The sequence below is a fragment of the Hyperolius riggenbachi genome, chromosome 2 (genome assembly GCF_040937935.1).
Source record: "Hyperolius riggenbachi isolate aHypRig1 chromosome 2, aHypRig1.pri, whole genome shotgun sequence".
In the NCBI taxonomy this organism is placed as follows: domain Eukaryota; kingdom Metazoa; phylum Chordata; class Amphibia; order Anura; family Hyperoliidae; genus Hyperolius; species Hyperolius riggenbachi.
The window spans coordinates 303,380,349-303,403,778 of NC_090647.1; the positions used below are offsets into that span (position 1 = coordinate 303,380,349).

Here is a 23,430-nt window from a genome sequence, read left to right on the forward strand (position 1 = left end):
ATGGGTAGGTGTGTTAGGGGGTGACAGGTGGTGACAGGAGGTGATTGATGGGTGTCTCAACGTGTGATTAGTGGGGGGAATAGATGCAAGCAATGCACTGGCGAGGTGATCAGGGCTGGGGTCTGAGGGCGTTCTGAGGGTGTGGGCGGGTGATTGGGTGCCCTAGGGGCAGATAGGGGTCTAATCTGATGGGTAGCAGTGACAGGGGCTGATTGATGGGTGATCAGTGGGTGATTAGATGGCAGAACAGATGTAAACAATGCACTTTGGAGGTGATCTGAGGGTAGGTTTGGGGCAATCTGATGGTGTGGGTGGGTGATCAGATTGCCCGCAAGGGGCAGGTTAGGGGCTGATTGATGGGTGGCAGTGACAGGGGGTGATTGATGGGTGGCAGTGACAGGGGTTGATTGACAGGTGATCAGTGGGTTATTACAGGGAAGAACAGATGTAAATATTGCACTGGCGAATTAATAAGGGGGGGGGGTCTGAGGGCCATCTGAGCGTGTGGGGCGGGTGATTGGGTGCCCGCAAGGGGCAGATTAGGGTCTATTCTGATGGGTAACAGTGACAGGTGGTGATAGGGGGTGATTGATGGGTAATTAGTGGGTGTTTACAGGATAGAATAGATGTAAACACTGCACTTGGGAGGTGATCTGACGTCGGATCTGCGGGCGATCTACTGGTGTGGGTGGGTGATCAGATTGCCCGCAAGGGGCAGGTTAGGAGCTGATTGATGGGTGGCAGTGACAGGGGGTGATTGATGGGTGGCAGTGACAGGGGGTGATTGACAGGTGATCAGTGGGTTATTACAGGGAAGAACAGATGTAAATAATGCACTGGCGAATTGATAAGGGGGGGTCTGAGGGCAATCTGAGCGTGTGGGCGGGTGATTGGGTGCCCGCAAGGGGCAGATTAGGGTCTAATCTGATGGGTGGTGATAGGGGGTGATTGATGAGTGATTGATGGGTAATTAGTGGGTGTTTAGAGTAGAGAACAGATGTAAACACTGCACTTGAGAGGTGATCTGATGTCGGATCTGCGGGCGATCTATTGGTGTGGGTGGGTGATCAGATTGCCCGCAAGGGGCAGATTAGGGGCTGATTGATGGGTGGCAGTGACAGGGGGTGATTGATGGGTGATTGACAGGTGATTGACAGGTGATTGACAGGTGATTGGCAGGTGATCAGGGGGGATAGATGCATACAGTACACAGGGGGGGGGGCTGGGGGGGGGGGGTCTGGGGAGAATATGAGGGGTGGGGGGGTGATCAGGAGTACCCAGGGGGCAGTTTAGGGACTAAAAAAAAAATAGCGTTGATAGATAGTGTCAGGGAGTGATTGATGGGTGATTAGGGGGGTGATTGTGTGCAAACAGTGGTCTGGGGGGTGGGCAGGGGGGGTCTGAGGGGTGCTGTGGGCCATCAGGGGGCAGAGGGGGGCAGATCAGTGTGTTTGGGTGCAGACTAGGGTGGCTGCAGCCTGCCCTGGTGGTCCCTCAGACACTGGGACCACCAGGGCAGGAGGCAGCCTGTATAATACACTTTGTAAACATTACAAAGCGTATTATACGCTTCCTATCCCGCGATCGTCGGGTTAACAACCCGCCGGCGCTTCCGATTGGTCGGCGGGTTGACGTCACGGGTGGGCGGAGCCTATTGCCGGCAGATGCGCGCGCATCCCAGCGCGCGATCCCCGGCAAAACAGTGCCCCAGGACCTGACGCCATTCTGCGTTACGTGGTCCTGGGGCTGCCACTTTGCCGCTGCCAATATGAAGTAGGCGGTCGGCAAGTGGTTAAAGTCCACAAAATGACATTCTGAAGTAGAATTCAGAATGCCACTCCTCTGGGGCTTGCTATACTTAGTGTAGATAGTTCAGGGTTGGTAATGTGATCAACGTAGGCGGCAATGTTTGTCGGTTCTTGGTGCAGGGATCGACATGTGCGGGATTCCCTTTTGTTTGATGGTATCGACAGGATATGGTGTGGGATCATCTCTGAGGATACTGCCGTGGGAGTAACGAAAGGTAAGTATTTATAGTAAATTAAGAACATTAAGTGTTATTAGTTGCATTTTTATTTCTATTAGCTCTGTAGAGATGGATAAAGGGTACCCACTCTTTTTCCTACTCTACTCCTTCACATACGGTGAAAATTTGGTGATTCTAGCACATACAAGGGCTTTAGTATTAACCACTAAAGTCAGCTGCCATTGACGTCAATGTTAAATGCAAACACAAATCTTGGACCTAAAAATTTGTGGTAAAAACAGAGTTTTCTGCTACAAATTGTCCTCTGGCAAACATGTTTGTCCATTACTAGGGAAAGGCAATGGATTATGCTGACACAAAGATATATAATTATCTTTCCCAACAGATGAAAACCATATGTCATTAAAATACAGACAGACCAGGACTAAATAGGAATCTGCACGTTAGAATAACGTGGGCATGGCTCTTGCCAAAGTGCAGACTTTAAGGGCAAACCTGATCCTCCCCATTGCACAAGATATGAGACACTTTGCTGTGGGTGATCCACAGGTTCACTATTTCCCACTCTTATCATTATAGAAATGTAGTCTCACGTTTTCATTAGACATCAGCAATAACATACTCCAGTGAGTTCACTCAGTAGCTAATCAGTCAGTACAGAATTACATGGTAGGCAGAGGTATAATCAGGTAGGTCAAGTTAAGCAACAGTAAACAGGCAGAGGATAGTCTCACAAACAGTTTTATAGTCAATCAGATGGTACAGAAATAGACACAAGATAGATGTAGAGTCATATAGGTCAAGGTCAGCAACAATATCAATGTAGTCAAACAAGCTATGTTGGTAACCAAACAGATGGTGCTTGCACAAAGCAGCTTACACCACTTCACAGGCTCACATATGTAAGGCATTGACCTGAAGAAGTAGCTCTGTCACCATGAAACATATTGTTAAAAGCTATTAAGCAAGTCTTTTGATCTATGCTGTATAATTCATTTTAATGTTAGATTAGTGAAAACGGACACTTTTATCAGATTTGGCTTTTCTTACAATTCTCTGGTTGCCAGTGTTAAGCAACCACTAACATTGTTTCATAGGGGAAGAAATCTTCAAGCCATTCCCTACTGAATAGAGTTAGTGTAGAAAATTGTATTGTTGAAAGAGACATCTGGAACTTCACAATGACAAACACAATATCCGAAATAATGATAAAGCTGGGTGACAGAGAGAGGGTTGTCTGTTACCGTAGAAGGTGTGTAACTTGAACAAGAATTAGACACTGCCTTCTATTATTCTGCATCTCTTTTATCCTGCCCTTCTGTTATATCCCTCAGTCTCTCTCTGTTATAGAGCCCTTTCATTCTGTTTTGGAAATCTGCCTGTTTGAACAATATTTTATCATATATTCCTATTAAAGTGACTCTGTTAGGGCTCTTCGTGTGCTACTGTGATACTCTTGTAGTCCCACCACTGTTACAATTTCTTCTTTTGCCATGCTGCCCCCTCATAAAAGTGCCTCTATTACAGGGTCGGTATCATACTCTGCCCTCTGTTGTTGCCTCACCCCCCCCCCCATAACAGTGCCCTTATTCCTATGTTATTGTGCTCATATTATCCTCAGTTTTCCTGTGTGCCGATACTATAGCACCCATTATAGTGTCCCTGTTACAGTCCCCTCTTTCCTAATAATAATGTCCCTTTTATAGTTTTCCCTCATTGATAACAACCCGTTACAGTGACCTCACTGTGTAATAGTGTTCCTTTTATAGTCCTCCCTTTGTTATAGTACCCCGCATGTTTTAACCGTACCCCTCTTATAGATCCACCTCTCCTAAATGCTGCTCTAGTCACAGTGCTCCCTTTGTCATAGTGCCTCAATTATAGTGCTCTACTTGTGGCTGTGGTATTTAGTTTCTTTACCTGGATTTCTGCTAGCATGTTGTTCTCCATCTTCCAAATTTTCTGTATCTGCTCTGTTCTTCATGTCACATGACACGAAGGTAAGGGGGAGGCAGGAGCAAAGCCCACACATAGACCCAGGGGTAGCAGGAAAAAAGGGCGCCAGCTGAGGGTGGACAAAAAGGGCGCTGCCATGGACTTTAATGCAATTATCGTTAAAATGGCAAAAAAAGCAGAAAAAAGGACGCCGCGATAAATATCGTTAACAAAATTAGAACATTATAGTTCTTGAATTATGTTATCGTTTTTGAAGCTTGCAACGTTAGAGTTTTTGTCATATTATATTGTTTATAGTATAGTATGTAAAGATTTTACATTATTAAAGATATTGTCGTTACTATGTGTAAAAGGGTGTTTCTGCAGAGGGACTGGTTGGGGTTAGGCACCACCAGGGGGAGTGGTTAGGGTTAGGCACCACCCAGGCGGCGGTTAGTTTTAGGCAACACCAGGGGGTGGTTAGGGTTAGGCACCACCAGGGGGGTGGTTAGGGTTAGGCAGGCACCACGGGGTGGTTAGGGTTAGGCACCACCAGGGGAGTGGTTAGTTTCAGGCAGCACCAGGGGAGGGTTCTGTGTGAGAGTAGGGTTGGGTTAAGCTGTATTATTGAATTACTTAACAATATTTAACATTAATATCTTTCCGTTATTATTTCTCATCTGTATTTACAATGGTATTTATCGTTAACAAAGCTTGACAAGGATATTTATCGTCATCAGCTTTCGTTAATAACTTGCACCATTTTGTTATCAAGTCGGTCCATTTTTTCTTGGCGCCCTTTTTTCATGCACATGACGCGACCCAGGACTACTAGCCCTGAAAAGGAGAGAACTGTAAGGGGAGCACCAATGTGGACAGTAAATGTGGTGCATGCTCCATGTTACTTGTATAAACAAAGGGAGGAAGAAGCCATTTTATTCAGCTGTTTGCATTCCTGCTTTTATGCTTACGCCTATAAATATCACTCTTTGGAGATGCTCAAGTGCTAACATTATCTGAAGCCTGACATCTTTTATCAAGCCTGGCTGTTATCTTAGCAGAATACATCAAGGACTGTTGTCCACTTGAAACCCTGAGGCTTTTAAGCCAAATATTTTGGTGTCACATCAGTTTGTTGTATTATTGCATTCACAGCTTGAAAATTAAAATTCTCTCCCCTTCAGCACTTACACAGCACATGAAAAGCAAAACCCACAATACAACCATTGTGCTTGGGAAAACATAAAAGGTGCAAAGAAAATAGGGGGTTGGAGGGCAAAAAACAAGATCAAAACATCAGAGAATTTTGTCTGAGCTGATTGTGACAGAGCATAGAGAGCTTTTACAAGAGAATGTAAATGAATAAGCTTCAGGCGGCGTGACTGTGCACAAGGCACATTTGTATCAGACTAAATGTTTCCCACCAAGTCCTGCTTCAGCAGGTTTACAAATATACTTTGTTGTTTGGGAATGCTGTCTGTTATGTCACATTTTATCATATGAAGTTGTCAGCTACTGTCTCCTGTCATCTCATTTCACTTATATGGGCCTATGTTGTATGGCAGAGAGAAAAGTATGTCCAAATGCGGAATGCAATTACACAAATCAAGTCAAGAATTTGGACTAGCAATGATTTAGTAACATTACTTTTTTCTTCCTGTACCTACTATCTTTGGAATCACCAAATGAAGTGTATGAACTAGTATTAGCATAGCAGGGGGCAGAATGCTTATTGTCCTGCCGGCAGAAGATAAGAAAGTCCAGTGATAGTTATAGTTTAGTGCACATAGGGCTGACCCTTATGGGCAAATACCTATCTACTTTCTTTTCAATATGGAGTAAGCAGTTGGCAAGGCTAAACGAGTGAGAAGTCTGGGATGTATTCAGGTGAGAAGAATATGGCAAACAGGCCAGCCAAATAAAGATAAGTGTGCTTATTTCTTATGATAGACTGATAGGGCTCCAATCAGTTATTTAGACTATGGACGGCCAATGAGATACAAAACGTTTCGAGTTGATGTAGCATTGTGCAAATTTTGTATGCAAATGTATGCAGCTTGAAAATGAAAACAAATCAAAGGAAAAATGTGATTGGTCCTTTTTCAGGTTGCATGTATTTGCATACATAATTTGCATAATCCTGCATCAACTCAAAATGATTTCCTTCTCATTAACCTTTCCTAATTTAGACACTTGTGGTTGAACCTGGGCCCTGTGGTTAGGAAGTCCCTTTAACTTTCCGTATCCACATGTTCTCTCCAATGTCACACACCAATGCTTTTTCTAGTAACCATTGACTGTGCATTCATTTGATGTGTTCCCCGACTCCTAGTGACTAGAAGACTGTGCTGTGCTCTTCTATTCTTTCATTCACAAACACAGGTCAGAGGTTAGGAGGAGCATAGCACATTTTAGTCAATGGTGGCTGTAAGCCTGACATATTGAGAGTGCTATTGGTGACGTTATTCTAAAAGAGGATTCCTAGCTGTAATGTGGATCTTCTGCTCATAATGCTGTCTAAAACAATCATCTAGAACCATTATTCAGGTCAGGTGACATTTCTGATGAACACATGTTTGTGTTATAGCCAAATAAAAGCATTTTCTAAACTGGTCTAAAAGCACTCTTCACTGTTTTATTTTAAGTTAACTACAAAACAGAGTATTAGTAAACCAGAAAAAGCCTTTGTGTCCGTGTCCCCACAAAATGCTGCACCACTGGTTATAACATATCTAAAGTGAACCATACATATTGTAGTTCAAAGAAACCCGAGGTGTGTTACCTATGGAGGCTGCCATAATTATTTCCTTTTAAACCATACCCATCGCTAGTGCTGCTGATCTTTCTGGTCAGTAAGGTCTAAATCATACATCTAAAAGCAAGCATGCAGTTCATCTTGTCAGATTTGTCATAGACATATAATCTGCATGCTTGTTCAGGGTCTAAAGCAAAGGGGAAATTGCCCCTGGGCCCCGAGTCTATCCCCCTTTAAAATGAAATTGGTGGTGCTGCGGGCTGCTGGGTATCAGGGCTTGAAGTGGCAAGGATGCATATGCTTTACCTGATACCACACCAGTCCGAGTGGCATGGTTTCCTCAGCCTCACCTCCTTCCTTCTTCCTGGTGCGGTAAAACGCATGCAAGGATGGCCGCAGAGGTGCTCTACCACCATCGTAGCAGGCATGTAACCTCACAACAGGACGCCCATGCATGCGAGGAGGTAAGAGGTGCTCTGCTGTATGGTGCATCTCACCACCAGGAAGAAAGGAGCAAGATGGAAGGTGAGGCAGAGAAAACCATGGCAACCGGGCCAGCGTTGAATTAGGTAAAGTATATACCTCCCTGTCTGCCATTCAACTCGGGGAAGTCGACCCCCCAGCTTAAGTTTGCCCTGGAACGCCCAGAGCTCCTTAAACTGGCTCTGGGTCTATGACTTAAAGTATTAGAGATGGAGGGTCAGCAGGACAGCCAGGAAATGCACATTATTTAAAAGGAAATAAACATGTCAGCCTCTATATCCCTATCATCTCAGGTTTCCTTTAATCCTTTAAATGTTTAGGTATCCCTTTTTCATTTCTCTAAGCTACAACATGCATTATGATTATCCTGCTCTGTTTTCCTGCAGAAAAATGAGGGGAAATTAACTATTGCTCAGTTGGTGGGGATGCTGACTGGTATTGCATCAGGGATGAAGTACCTGACAGAGATGAGTTATATTCACAAGTGCCTTGCAGCACACAAAGTCCTAGTCAACTCCAACCTGGTCTGCAAGATATCTGGATTTCGGCATATTCAAGATGATAAACTTGACACTGTATATTCCACCATGGTGCGGAATACAAATGTAAGAAAAATTCTACTTCCATTATATATTTAATATTATCAAAGTTAGATAGCTAATAATTTAAATGTGAGTTGTTCAGCTGGCACAGGATAGTATTTACTAGAAAAAAATAAAGTTTCTATTATACAATAGTTTAAAAAACATGTGCAGACCACCAGAGATACCAGTTAGGTACAGGCTTTCTGTTTTTAAATCATATTTAAACAAAGCAAATAAAATAGGTTAGATGATCTGAAGTTTTACTTTTGTTCAGACTTCCTTGAACTTGATTGATTCTTTTATGGAGATGATGATCAAAACAACAAAACTACAGTACTACGGCCATATAAAAAAAATATTTTATCTTAATTAGTTTTGTTGTAAATGCAATAAAGAAAAGAGAGCAAAAAGCCATACAAAATGATCAGAAAATACAAAACAGATTGATGCTGAGAGAATAGGAAATGCATGGAAAGATATTACAGGGACTTGACTGTACATATTTTCTAGATAGATACTATACTACCGTACTTGTTATCTGTGAACATTAATGAGTTCTTACATCTTCTAAACCACAGGGGGGAAAGAGCACAGTCTTATGGACAGCACCAGAAGCAATTGAGTATCATCGTTACAGTACTGCCAGTGATGTATGGAGCTTTGGAATCATAATGTGGGAGGTCATGTCTTTGGGGGAACGACCTTACTGGGACATGTCCAATCAAGATGTGAGTTGCTAGTGTTTATTATTATTGTCCTTATTATTATTACAACATTTAGCTCATTAATGATTATCTAAAGTGGCTGGATAGTGTACTGGTTAAGGGCTCTGTCTTTGACATGGGGGACCAGGGTTTGAATCTTGGCTAGGGTCAGTACCTATTCAGTAGGATGTCCTTGGGCAAGACTTCCTACCACTGCAGGGTTGCCCCTTGAGTGTGCCCATGAGTGTGCCTTAGTGGCTACAGCTCTTGAGCATTATGAGTCCACCAAGAGAAAGGCACTATACAAATGCTAGGATTAGGATTAATGTGCCCAAACTTAATCAAGTATGTGCACATTATGCATAACAATAAATAATATAATAACGTACTTAAAAAATTCAAGGACAAGCTTGATTACCACAAGTAGATTCCTCCTTTTATGATTTTGTATAGTTTACAAAGCAATAAAAAATTCTTTCTACAATCAAGTTAAATACAGATCAGCTTAGTTCTTGGCTGCTTAAAGTCTTTGTCTTCCTCCAGGTTTAGCTCCAGGCATTGAGAACTGCATCAAGTTTCAGATTCAGATTGTATTCTTCATGTTTATCCATCATTGAATGGCAGCTTTTTGGTTATTTGCAATATCCAAAAATTTGTTGGAGATTGAACATTCTGTATGTCTGAATGTGTGGTTGCCTAAGCCCAAGTCAAATGATATGCTTATACCCGTTTATATACTGTATACTCTGTACATTCTGTATTCAGCTATTAGATCTTGATTTTTGATCTGCTATGTATGTTTGATTGCCTTAGGTTATTAAAGCTATAGAGGATGGGTTCCGACTTCCAGCACCAGTGAACTGTCCTCCTGCTCTCCATCAGCTGATGTTAGATTGCTGGCAGAAGGACAGAAATGACAGACCGAAATTTACTCACATCCACAACATACTATCTAAGCATGGGCAGAGCCCTGAGAAATGCAAATCCGCAACATCAACAACCACAAGGTAGCTATATTTTTCAACTGGTTTTGTAAATATGCATTGCTAACATTAGACTGATGCTGAAATATGTCATACACAGTATGTACACACACTTTTTTCTAGTATCTTGTAATTTACTGTGTTCTATAGAACAGAACATAATTATCTCAAAATGTGAACATACAGTAAAGTTGGTGCCAAATTTACAAAGAAAATGAAATAGCTGCTAAGAGCTGCTAAGAATTCCATTTAACTACAATTGAAAAGTTAAAGCAACCTTTTACTAAAAGCTTTCTTAAAAAAACAAGCATGTTTATGGCCCCACAATTATTATTTTTTTTCCATAGTTGAGTTCTTCTCTGTATCGATGTATTTATTTTACCTGCATGAGAGAAGCCATCTTTGTTATGATGTCAGCACTAGGCACAGAAAAGGGAGAATTCATAGTAATTTGAAGCCTTTCATGCTTTTAAATACCGTACCTCAGCCTTTCAGCAAAAAAGAATTAAGTGCCAACGAGAATCCAGCCATTCTAGTCTAAACAAAAAAGTGGCAATAAAAACTGATTAGCTCTTTACTACAATACCATATCTACACAGATTTAATAATGACATTTTGGGGCAAAATATACTTTAAGTATGACAATAGCCAAGGATGCAAATTCGTTACTGTCACAAACTGTGATGTTCCTAAGCTAAGACTATAAAAGGATGTGTAAAATTAGCTATTTGAAAGAGCAATATTTGCTTACCACTTTCTGTCAGTCCTTGCTAAAGCCTAAATGGATTTATAGCTGCTGTGAACTTTAACAGTCTTTGGTTATTTCATACATTTATAATGTACTAGTACAACTTTTCTCTGGGCAGCACTTGACCACAGTGATCCAATATATTTATGAATCAGTTTCTCTGCTGTATTCATGGAAGTTTAAATTCAACTTTCCTCATACTTAGGAAATGTAAAATTATTACATTTCATCTGGTTAAAAGAAAGCTAGAAGTTTGGAGACATAATGAACATTCTGAAGCTTTGCCTTCAGTTCCTCATAGCTTTGACATAACTTTTCTGTTAAGTCTGTTCCCAATCCCAAAAAGAGAAGACAACACAGTGATGTGGTAAGTTTTTATTCGGCAGCGTAAAATTGTCCAAACTTTTTCAGTTACGTTAGATCTTAGGAACTACTGGTGATGGTGGACATGTGTTGAAACATCTTTGGACACCACATGGTGGTTTATTATTACCCATAACCACCGTCATGATTGTGGAGACCTGCACTGTTTTTATCTGATAAAACATACTTGAACTTTGGACACTGTTCTTTAACAGCAGCAGTTACTTTGATAACCTGTTGGCACTGATTGTCTTTTATACTAACTCTATTCTTGCCTTTTTAAACATGGTTCATTACGGATAGATAAACAAAATTATGTTTTATATGATGATTGTTGCTCTGCATTCAAATCTAAATCATATACTGTATAAACTTGACTGTACAGTCTTGTCCAGTTTTGCCAAATCTATATTGTATAAGGCAAACTAAATTTACTTTAAATGGGTACTCAGATACTACCGGACACTACGTACATGTGAAACTAAATTTTTCCATCTAAAAACAGAAGGTATTTGTAATAATTCAGATTAACAGCTGTAGTTTCCCATGATGCATCACTCCTGAATATGCAAATAATCTTTTTATGCCCTTGAAGCAAGGCTGACATCCAGAACCACTCGGTATTCGTAAGTAAATGTGGTAACTGGATTGTATACAGTAATCTATATAATAATACATATTTAAATAATAGCCACACATGTGCAGTACGGTACACTGGCTGATCAGTGCAATTTTTTTTTTTTTTTTACATGAATGCATTTTTTGCATTGAATATTTAAATGATAGCTGCATTTGTGCAGTATACTGGCTGATCAACGCAATTTTTTTTGCATTTGAACGCTTTTTTCACATTGAATATTACCTCTATTGCAAAGTACACTGGCGAAAGATGTGAATATCTGTACACATTAAATGCAAATGACGTGTAATTGCATAATTGCATGAGTAATTATGATTCACAAACGTAGTATGTTACGTAAAGTAATCGCAATGCGTAATTGTGAAAAATTAAGTGAAATTTCACATAATCGTAATTGACCCATTACGAGCACCACTATTGATAAGGTTTGAAAATGTCTCCTTGGGGAAAACTCTGGAGAAACATTAATAGGAGTGGGGCCTATATTGCAGCTAATAGTCAGGTTAAGAAACAGGTTTCAAGATGCTATAACAAGGACTAACCCCTATTCCTGGGTAAAGACAGCTCCTACTTTTGCTATCCAGATAAAATATAACACTGACAATGTCATTGACTTCAGACCTTATGGTTCTGTAAATATTCATTGACTGATGTGCATTTCACACAGTGGCCTTATAGGTATCGTAGTGGTGTCTGGCTCTGCTTTGGGCTCAGATATCACCATCTGCACCACGGATAAATAGTACCATTTGATTTGTGTTAATATTTGCCTGTAGGGATCTGTGTTTCATGTCAAACTAGATGAATTTTACACATAAAAGCTTTGCATTCCAATGAAAATGATGTAGCAGAACAAATCATTCAGCTCTGGTGCTGCAAAGCTAAGACATGCAAGATACATTTCACCTGCTCCTCTTTCCTGCTGCAGATAAGCTATTTGGTCAAGCAACATAGTTATTCAAGGAAAACAGACCTCATACAACAAAGTCTTACAGCCTTACAGTATGCCAATCCTTTTTCATACTGCTCTGTTCATTCTGCGGACTTGTAATGTTGCTTTTATTACACAAAACTAAATCTCACCTGTTACTGAAGCATTTATTGGTGTAATGTCTGTGCAGACTCATATTGGTTTTCTGCCTGTCTTGCTCGCTAACACTTTATATTTTATTCATCTTCATCCAGTGGATCCGCAGTGGTCCAGAGGTCTTGCTGTACACAAATCCTATTCCCAGCTGAAGTATTATTAAGTTAAGTTGGTAGTGTCAGATTTCTAGGCACAGTCTGAAGAGATATTCACCAGCACATTGCTGACGGTGCTCTGATAGAGCACATTGCTGATGGTGCTCTGAGGGAGCACCTGGCTGTTGGTGCTCTGAGGGGGCACATTGCTGATGGTGCTCTGAGGGAGCACATGGCTGATGGTACTCTGAGGGGGTACATTGCTGATGGTGCTCTGAGGGAGTACATTGCAGATGGTGCTCTGAGGGGGCACATTGCTGATGGTGCACTGAGGGAGTCCATTGCAGATGGTGCTCTGAGGGGGCACATTGCTGATGGTGCTCTGAGGGAGCACCTGACTGATGGTGCTCTGAGGGAGCACATGGCTGATGGTGCTCTGAGGGAGTACATTGCTGATTGTGCTCTGAGGAAGCACAGGGCTGATGGTGCTCTGAGGGAACACATTGCTAATGGTGCTCTGAGGGGGCACATTGCTGATGGTGGTCTGAGGGAGCACCTGCCTGATGGTGCTCTGAGGGAGCACATTGCTGATGGTGCTCTCAGGGAGCACTTTGCTGATGGTGCTCTGAGGGAGCACTTTGCTGTTGGTGCTCTGAGGGAGCACATAGCTGATGGTGCTCTGAGGGAGCACCTGACCGATGGTGCTCTGAGGGAGCACTTTCCTGTTGGTGCTCTAAGGGAGCACATTTCTGACGGTACTCTGATGGAGCACATGGCTGATGGTGCTCTGAGGGAGCACTTTGCTGATGGTGGTCTGAGAGAGCACTTTGCTGATGGTGGTCTGAGGGAGCACTTTGCTAATGGTGGTCTGAGGGAGCACCTTGCTGATGGTGCTCTGAGGGAGCACATGGCTGATGGTGCTGTGAGGGAGCACTTTGCTGATTGTACTCTGAGGGAGCACTTTGCTGATGGTGGTCTGAGGGAGCACTTTGCTGATGGTGCTCTGAAGCAATAGTGGCAACGTCTCTCTACATCCAAAGACATATTGATCCATCACTCTGAAGTCACAGACAATGACTTGCTTTTCTATTTTTAGAGGAACATTTATATTGTGAAGATAAGTTACCGGGGTCTTCATGCATGCTTTGAAGTTGATTGGATTTAAATACGATGCGTTGTCCAACTCCATTTTCTATGCATTAGTAAAAAATGATCATTGTCATACTATGCGGAATCTATTAGCATAAACCATGCATGACAAATGACTGTACTATATTGCAAACACTTTTTGCTTCATAGTGTTTGACCCTCTCAATTATATCACCAGTTTACAGAAATTTACCAACCTATCATACACCTTAATAATGGGACTGCACGCGCTGTAAAATAATATGTAATATAAAGGGATGATTAAGCTTAAAGTGACCTTGTAGCGAGAAAGATGCAGATGCTGTCATATTTATTACCTATAAACATTGCGAATTGTCAGGCTGTCCTGATGATCTTTTGCTTTCAGTACTTTAAAGGATACATGAGGCCAAAATAATAAGTGCATCTTTACTTATCTAGGGCTTCTTCCAGCCCCTAGAAGTATCTGTGTCTGCACTCACCAGTTTCCTGTTGTCCCCTTCTTATTGGCAACTACCAAGGGTGTAACTTACATGTATAGGGGCGCACTGTAAAAAAAATATTGCATGGGGCCCCCTAGGTCCATAGCACCCCCCTCCCGTAGGGACCAGACAAGCAGCTAGTAAACATCCCCTCCCACCATTCAGAGTAGTGCAGGGAGCTTTGTATGTGTTATATGACTTGCATTGGTCATGTGATAGAGAGCGGGTGAATAGCAGTACTGGAAGCAGGTAATATTACACTCACTACCTGTTCCAGTGCTGCGAGTATCCTCCGTGCATCAATGCACACTTTCTCTGCTGCCATTCACCGACTCCCTATCACATGACCAATGCGAGTCACATAAGCTGGACAAAGGGCAGCAGAGAGTGCTGCTCCTGTAATGCGCAAATATCCACAGTGCTGGAAGCAGGTAAATATATAATGCTCTCTATGCTAATTTGCATGCGAATGGGAGGAGGAGGGGCCCCCAAGCTCCCAGCCAGGCACCCCCACAATCACGGGGGTTGCAGGGGCTATTGCTACATCCATGGCAGCTTCTTTGCATGAAGGCTTGTTCTACATGCTTGTTCAGGGTCTATGGTTAAATATATAAGAAACAAGGCTAAGCAGGACAGCCAGGCCAATCTGCATTGTTTAAAAGGAAATAAATATGTCAGCCACCATATCCCTGTTAGTTCAGTTGTGCTTTAAGGATTTTTTCATGTGGGCAGCTGACACAGTGGATCACCCAGGTCTTTGCAAGCAGCTACGAATTTTCAACTTAAGTAGGGAATGAGTGTCCTTCTTGTGCATGAACATCTGTGAGGTGTCAGATGATTGTGTCACACAGGATATAATTCAATATTTTCAATAAATCTTCCATGTCACACTGCTTTTTGTATGGAATAAGTACCTATAGAAGCTGAAGACACAAATGTCAGATACATTTTACAGATTGCAACACTGATCTATTCAGATATAAAGATGGGGCCATGTCTAAGCCAATTGGCAGTGTTTGGCAAGACCACACGTGTCATTGTTTGCCATGTGGTGGAGTTACCCAGCAGCACAAAAATGTGACTTGTCACTTCTTAGCATAGTCACAATCATGCTCAGATGAGACTCAATAGGAGGGCTACCTTTCTAATGCCTGTGCCAAGCGCAAGCAAGCACCTAGCCGGTTCATGGGAGTAGCGCAGCCCTATGACCCCGGGGGGCCAAACTACTAACCTTCCCTTCCTCCGATACAGATCAGGTGTTTTTGTGGCTACATTTGTTATGGGTGGGAAGATCATGGTGTCCACACTTGTTTGATGATCCTTGTGAGATGGGCCCCCAGGCTGTAAGGCGGCACCAAGGGGAGGCAAGGGAAGGGGAGTGAACATTGGGGTGGCCCCATCAAATTTTGCCAGGGGGCTTCATGAATTGTAGTTATGCCACTGTCTCTAGGAACCAGGAATCAGGTCATTGTTTGCAAATATGTACTGAGCTTGTGAAAAGTTTCACAAATGTGTCTTCATCAGGTTTGCTAGTGAGATTTTCCCATAATAGCTATGACAAGTGTGCTATGATAGAAATATAGGAGAAAATTTCTTGCAAATTAAATCCCTAACTGAAGATAACAATGAATTAATCCAAACATCATCCAGCCACAACTTCCAAGTCACTTTATTGTTTGCTGTTTTACTGGAGTTTTCCAGATGGTAATCACTGTCACCACTAGAAAGTGCAAGGGCCAAGGGTCCACCTTATGTGTTGTGTATGATTCATTTTCTGATGTTTTCACCACATTTACAGTGGTGAATACTACTCTCGTCCTCTTCAAAGATGACTACCATGTCCTACACTGTCTGATAACAAAAGTTTGACAAGTCAAGCAGAGTAACTTTGATTGCTGGGATCACTGGGGGACATTTATCAAGAGTGTCTGAGACAAAGTATTGGTAGGTTTTTAGAAATCCATGCAGAACTGTCTCAGATATCTTCACTAAATAGTGCAGTGTCCTTCTTAAACTGTTCTTAAGTAGGAGGAGTTAAGAAAGTTTCTCAGACAGGGCAGTGTGTAAGGGAAATTGCTGTCCCATGCTGAAGTAACCAGTACATCTGATGTATTGCATCTGTGCCAAGTACTGGAAGGATTTTGCACAGAATAGCTTCATAAGATTCAGCAGGGGAGGAGCACTTCACACATCATGTCTAGTCAACACTGAACAATGTGTAGACATGCTATTAAGCACTTCTTACTCTGCTGCAGCTTAGGAATGGATTTGCATTTTTCTTAACTAATTCTACCAATTCAAGCTAAACTGCCACTATTAAGTAGGATTTAAGAATCTTTTTAGTATCATGCAGAACTGTTTCCATGACTGATTAGAACTTTTTAAGAAGAAAAAAATTGTCGGTAATGCCCACTATTTCTATTTTAAGTTACCAGAAGTACTGTAGCAGATTCAGCCAATTAAATTCAGTGCAAGGTTTCAGATACAGTATGTGTCTAGAATATGAAAACCTGTTTTTCCTTTATTTTTCATCATTCAGCTAATCCTAACCAATTTTACATAAATAAAAAATAAACTTCAAGACACCTAACCTTATCCTCCCCTGTTTTCTAATCGTAACCTTCCTCCTTGACATTAAACTGTTCCTGACACATACTCATAACCTCAATCCATAAGACTAAAAGCTTTGTCCTAGGCCTCTTAACTGTAAAGTAACAACCCTAAGCAGTCATCATCTTCACCATTCACACTGAGTAATAGCACCAAGGTTAACCTGACCAAATTTTAATTGCAGCCAAGTGGCAGTGCATGTAACTAAGTGCCCAACATCAAAATGAGCCTATTTGGTCAAGTCACCATTGTGGTTGAACACCAGTGTCAGAATTAGCATCTCTGAAGTCTGTGTTCCAACTTCCTGCAGTTTGACAAGCATGAAGACTATGGGCCAAGCAGCAGTAGCCTACCAACCTCTCCACAGTACGTCCCTCTAGCTGGCTGCCTCAGGTCCCTTTACCAAATTAAAGACAGGATTGTTATCTATAGAAGCCTTGTTCGACACAACACAAAAGTAATATGAGTACTCTAGTAATGATGCTATCAGTTGGAAGCCCTATGCATGGACTTAGAACAAACGCTTTTGAACGAAAACTGGTTTGGAACAAAAACTTTAGTAAAAAATGTTTTGCTTTTGAGAAGGTATAACATTGGCTACAGACTACAAAGGATATTTCTTCCAAAAGATGGTTTTCCAGAATTTACCTCAATACACATTTTCTTTTAGGTGAAAAGGATGGCAACTTCAACTTTAAAACATATAATTTTCCTTCCTGTTTTATAGTCATGAAGTGTTGTACATTCTGATTATGCTGCGATCTTTAGAATACCTGAATTCTCTGCTGGTCCTCTGAAATGTTCCCTTTGCTTGCTGTGCAATTGGTTTAGCTTGTATATATTGCAGAACAATGCTTCTGTGTTCTTTATAGTGCTGTATAATTATATTTAAATGCGCCCTATATGGAGGAATAGAATAGCAATTTCTAATATAATTACAGCTTTATAATTTTCATAGTGCTTGGCTGTTGGGAATCGAGCTTTTCAGGCAAGGAGTAAATGAAAACAGAATTTGGGTGCCTTGCCTCACAATAGATAAAAGCAGAATGTAAAATTTATGAGTTATGTACAGCTGCTCGATCAAATAATTAGATTGAAAATGGAGATCAGCAACATAAAAACCCCTTTCTTTCCAGTCAGGATTCCTTGTATTATTTGGGTACATTCAGACGTGTGATGTGTGAGGTCATATTTGTTCAAAAGACTGCAGCTGATGGCATTACTAGGGTGAATATAATCTCGTGCAGGGTGGTATCATGATTTACAGTGCTATAGAAGAACTCTAGTCTAATGGAAGAGCAGAATATTGCCTCATAGCTGATATTCACAGAGAGCTAAATATGCATTTGCAATATAGTATGTGTGAAATGTCAGCTTCTCAAGAAAAGTAGAACAGTGATATTAAGAAGTTCTTTGCCTTTCTCTTTCTTTCCTCTGCTATTCCACCTTCTGATTGGACAATGTAGTTTAAATACTGAAAAATGAGGCACCATTATACTCTGCATTTAAAGTACACCTGAACTGAGAAAGATACGGAGGCCGCCATATTTATTTCCTTGTAAACTATATCAGTTGCCTGGCATTGTGCTGATCCTCTGCCTCTACTACCTTTAGCCATAGTCCCTGAACAAGCATGCAGATCAGGTGTTTCTGACTAGAGTCTGACTGGATTAGCTTCATGCTTGTTTCAGATGTGTGATTCAGATACTACTGCAACCAAAAAGATCAACAGGACTGCCAGGCAACTGGTATTGTTTAAAAGGAAATAAATATGGCAGTCTCCATATACCTCTCATTTCAGGTGTCTTTAAACAGTGTACACAAAAAAAAATCTGTTTGATCCATCTGGAACAATCTGTTGTTAATGAGGATAATTGGTGAAAAAAATAAGCCTGTGCAAGAGCCTGCAATGTAAGGTTCTCCATTACTGCTGCACGGACCAGTGGGTGGTGGGGTTAATCACTCACTGGCTCACCTGTAATTCATTAATGTCAGAAACTCTGTCCCCTTTTTCCCATCTGCCATCTGCAAGACTTACATTTTTGAAAATTTTCCAAAGCTCTGTGGCCACCCCCATCTGCTTTGCTGTGTCCCTCCCCAGCTTGGCAGCCACCAATCAGGCCACTACTACTGGGGGTGGGCCAGACAACACAGGTTGGGGTGGCCACAGCTTCAGACAACTTTAGATAACAAAACACCAAAGCAGCTTTGTTGAGGTGGAGTATCTAAGATTAAAATATTGAGAGCTCTACATTGCAGGCTTTCTATTTTTCACCAGTGGTCGTCTTTATTTGATCAATGTTATAAAGCTATGAACAATTCTTTGAAGATTCAATCAAAAGATAACTTTTGATCTTATTTTTTCATGATGATTTTCATACAAAATCTATTGTCATTCTGTGCAAATAAATTCCTTCATATTTTTTTATCTAATCGATCACATTGTGCTACCGGCAATGATAATAAATCATCCATCTTTAGACTTGCAAACAATTTTCATACAAAATCAGGTGTGCAGCAAAATGTTCAATTTAATAGTCACTCATTTTGTACACCCCCCCCCCCCCCCAAAAAAAAAAAAAAAAAAAACCAGTGTTTTGTTGTTTGTTTTATTTTTGTTATTTTACTATTTACAAAATTCACATGGGAGTACAGGCTATGTTCAGCCTCCTCCTGATGAACCTGCAGAAGGCACAGCACTCAGAAGAGAACAGCAACACCACTCTCATATCCACCTCCCCCATAATGTTTGCACATCCTAATTGGTAAACTCAGTTTTGTGTTTCTCAGATCTTTGAACTTCACAAAAATTCAAAATTCACCCAAAGTAAAATTTCTAAATCAATTTAAAATGCTAATTTTGGGTGGTTTACATAAATTTCAAATGAGAACTTTTTATTTTAAATGGCCGTAGTTGTTAAGAAAACTTTTATAAACTTTGCCTGAAATGTAGTTTCTCTTAACCAATCCCTGATTCTCGTACTGTAGTTTTCCTAATACTCGTAAGTCTTGTAATTCTTCTATTCTGAATCCTCCTATGCCTATCTCATGTTCTCATATCCCTCATCACTCTTAAGCAGCAAAACACACAATTTGTATGCAATTTGTGTCTCCATTAAGGATCCAATAATGAATGGTACTGAAGGGTCCCAATGTCATATGGACACGTGGATAGGCAACAGTTGAGCAATGCATCCTGTCTCGATGGAGGAGAGAGCAGGGACGATAGTGAAAGGCACCACTGAGCACTTCTAAGGGAAGGCTAAGGAGTGGGACAATAGACTCAGCTGCCAATTGTCATTTAAAGATCTGGCATGCTGGGTTATTAAGCTATCTTGGCAGAGTGTGGAGGATGCCTGTACTAACATAAGATTCTGTCTACCCTGACTGGCCTTTAGCCTTAAGTCTGCTAATGCCAGAAACTATGGTAAAAAAAAGCAGCAGATGGTCATTGCTAAAACAGAAGTCTATAGAGTTTCAAGTTGCTACTGGTTTGACATAACTAGCTGCAATTTCACTAGAGAATATTAGCAGCAGCTGTGCTGGAGAATTATGAGAGATATCTTGCTACTTTTACTCTCTGTACATGTGACATTGCTCTAGAACGCATTTTACAGAAAATTATGTTGTTGTTGTTTTTTTCCAAATGCTTATGTTTCCACAATATATGCTTTCAGGGTCTTCTTTACAAATGTATAGCCTTTAGCAATACTAGGGTTATGCAGCAAGGAGTAAACAATGCTTGATCAAAGGATGCTCACGAGTTAAGAATCAGATTGATATATAATGAAATTGATTAGACTCAGCTACACCGAGGCAGTGCTAGAATGTACTTAAAGGACAACTGAAGAGAGAAGAATATGGAGGCTGCCACATTCATTTCCTTTTAAACAATATCAGTTGCCTGGCATCCCTACAAATATATTAGGCTTCAGTGGTGTCTGAATCACACCAGATACAAGCATGCAGATAATCTTGGCAGATCTGAACATAATGTCAGAAACACCTGATCTGCTGCATGCTTGTTCGGGGTCTGTTGCTAAAAGTATTAGAGGCTGAGGTTCGGCAGGATAGCCAGGCAACTGGTATTGCTTAAAAGGAAATAAATATATCAGTCTCCATATCTCTATCATTATGGTTGTCCTTTAACCAACAGGAAAAATGCTGTGACTTCATCATAAAAATGGTATACAAGGTTAGTTTTCAACAAAGGTTGCTACTTGTAATGGAATGAAATGCTAGTATGCAAGTGACATTTCCTAACAATAGCTTAAATGGCACATACAGCAGTAGTTATCAAAGTCTATATGTTTTAAGCAAAGCAGATAATGTTTATTGTCTTTTGACAGGGACTGCTAGAGGGATCTAGAAGACTCTTGAGCAACCACTGCAGAGATGTTTGAGATATATGACAAGCACTTATTAACCATTTCCGGACCACGCTAGTTGAAATCAACGTCCTGTTTTGGCTGCTTATTTCTGACAGGACGTAGATTTCATCATTGCCACTATGCATTCTAGCGCTACCCCCAGTTACAGCACAAGCCTATGACGGCAGAGCTCTATGGGCCACTCAGTTGCCGATTTCATTGGCTCCAGACTCCATCATCACTGTGAGCTGATTGCATTAGCTCACATTGATCACAGGGTCAGGACCAGGAGCCAATGAAATCTTCTCTGACCGGCTCACAGAGCTCTGCCGTCATAGTTAACCCATTAGTATGAAGGTCATTACCACAGTAATGTGTGCTTTGCTATGTTTTAGTGAATATGATGTTATGTTTAAAGCCTTGTTCACACTATACGTGTTGTTCATGAAAAACATTTAAATACATACACATACGATGGACTCTTGTTTTAGATTACACTATTATTATAATTATTATTTACTATAATTTGTTTCTTCCTTTTCCTTGTGTATCTAACATCTTTAGAATCAATTGTAGTGAAGTTGTTCTGTCTGCATCACCACTTGATAGCCTGACTAATCTCATTTCATGTACAGTTCCCTTCTCAACATGGAAAGATCTATCCTTGATTGAACTAAAGGGAGCAGTTGTCAGTCGAGCTGTCAATACTAATTGCATGGTTTCTAAATGTGTGCCTATGCATTAATAAAACTGAACAGTGTTGTACAGTGTTTGTACAATATAAAGAGGAAGCCACAGAATAAAATACATCCAGTTACTGGAAGATACTGAGAACTATTAACATTTCTTTGAAAACAAAGATAATCCCTGTGGAACTTATGATGTTGTTGAAAGAAAACTGTCAACACTCTTGGTTGTTAAAGAGAAAAGAGAACCTGCCATTAGTGGTGCTCATCACGAGCTGGTGATCAGGAGTAGCTCATGATGACGCGTCATTTTTTGTGATCACGAGGTGGTAATCGGCATTAGTGATCGGCTCTCGATCATGAATGCCGATCACGAATCACTCGTGATTGCACTTATTACCTGACTCGTGATCACGAGTTACTCGTGATCACTAGTTACTCATGATCACTAGTGATGATTCATGATTAAAAACCCGACGATTAATGGTTGATAGCAAAACCCCCTTACATGCTAGAAACACCAAATTTGACAAGTATGTTAAGAAGAACAGTGGGAACAAGATGAAAAAAAAGACCTTATAGTTTGAGAAAATCGATTTTAAAGTTTCAAAGGAAAAAAAGTATACATTTAAATGCGGTAAATGACAGTTAATATATTTACCGCATTTAAATGTATATTTTTTTTCTCTTGTTCCCACTGTTCTTCTTAACATATCTGGCAAATATGTTAAAGTCGGCAGGTTTTGGTGGATTTTGAATCACGGAATACTTTTTTCCTTTGAAACTTTAAAATCAATTTTCTCAAAAACTATTAGGTCTTTTTGAAAAAAAATCTCATCTTGTTCCCACTGTTCTTCTTAACATATCTGGTAAATTTTGTGTTTCTAGCATGTAAGGGGGCCTTGCTATTAACCATTAAAGTTGGCGAGTTTTTAATCACAAATCACGATTCGTGATTACATGCAGTTATTCGATTCAAAACCGCACTCGAGTCGGATATCTATTTCTATTCATGATCGTGATCACCAGTCAATTCGTAAGTGGGCGGAGTCAAATTCGTGATCACTCAAATTTGTGATTGGGGTAATCCGAGTATCACTGCCTGCCGTTACTCTCTGCATCTCTTATCTTCCAATATTGCCTTAGAAAGGTACACAAAAACAACAATCCAAACCCTAGTGTATGTGATGGGGAAATCTTTACAAATTCCAGACATTAAGAATCACATAAAAGTGGGTGTACACAATTTGTACACCCACTAGGTGGCACTCAGATGAGGTGGTCATTCCTCAGTACCTTCTGGACAGGGAATCTAGCATGCATACAGATGTCATAAGGCAATATGTTCTGTTCCATCTAGGAACTCCCCAACTAAGGCTGTACGGAACCCAGGGCTATCAAACCTAATGTACAAATGGAAGGCAGGAAAGTCTCAAAGGTCTCAGTGCTAGCAAATGCGGCTTAGGTGAAAGTCCATAAAGGGTTCAATGCGCACCCTTTATGGACGTTTAATAAAGCCATTTTTGCAGACGTGGCTTCTTTCCATGCATACAGGTGTCCCTCAATGTCACCTAAAGGTCCAAAGGTCTTTGGCAACAGTGGTTGCCAGCCTCATTGTTCCCTTCCTCACCTGCCTGTGGAAAGATGCTGCTCTGTCATCTGTCATCTCTTGCTGACTTGAGGATGATAAGAAGGTGCAAATGAAGGCTACAAATCAGAAGTCGCTATCTCTGTAGTCTGTAGTCCTCAGTTTGTAATAGTACATGCTTCTTAACATTTCTCAGAATTTG

At 40.9% G+C, this 23,430-nt stretch overlaps 1 protein-coding gene across 1 annotated transcript in view; it reads left to right on the plus strand.

The window, feature by feature from the left end:
• The window catches only part of EPHA10 (EPH receptor A10), a 766,354-nt gene that overhangs the window by 733,472 nt on the left and 9,452 nt on the right, over positions 1-23,430 (plus strand). The window contains exons 13-15 of the mRNA XM_068269039.1: positions 7,547-7,765; positions 8,323-8,472; positions 9,262-9,455. Of these exons, the coding sequence (XP_068125140.1) occupies positions 7,547-7,765; positions 8,323-8,472; positions 9,262-9,455 (563 nt within the window). The remainder of the gene's footprint in view (positions 1-7,546; positions 7,766-8,322; positions 8,473-9,261; positions 9,456-23,430) is intronic.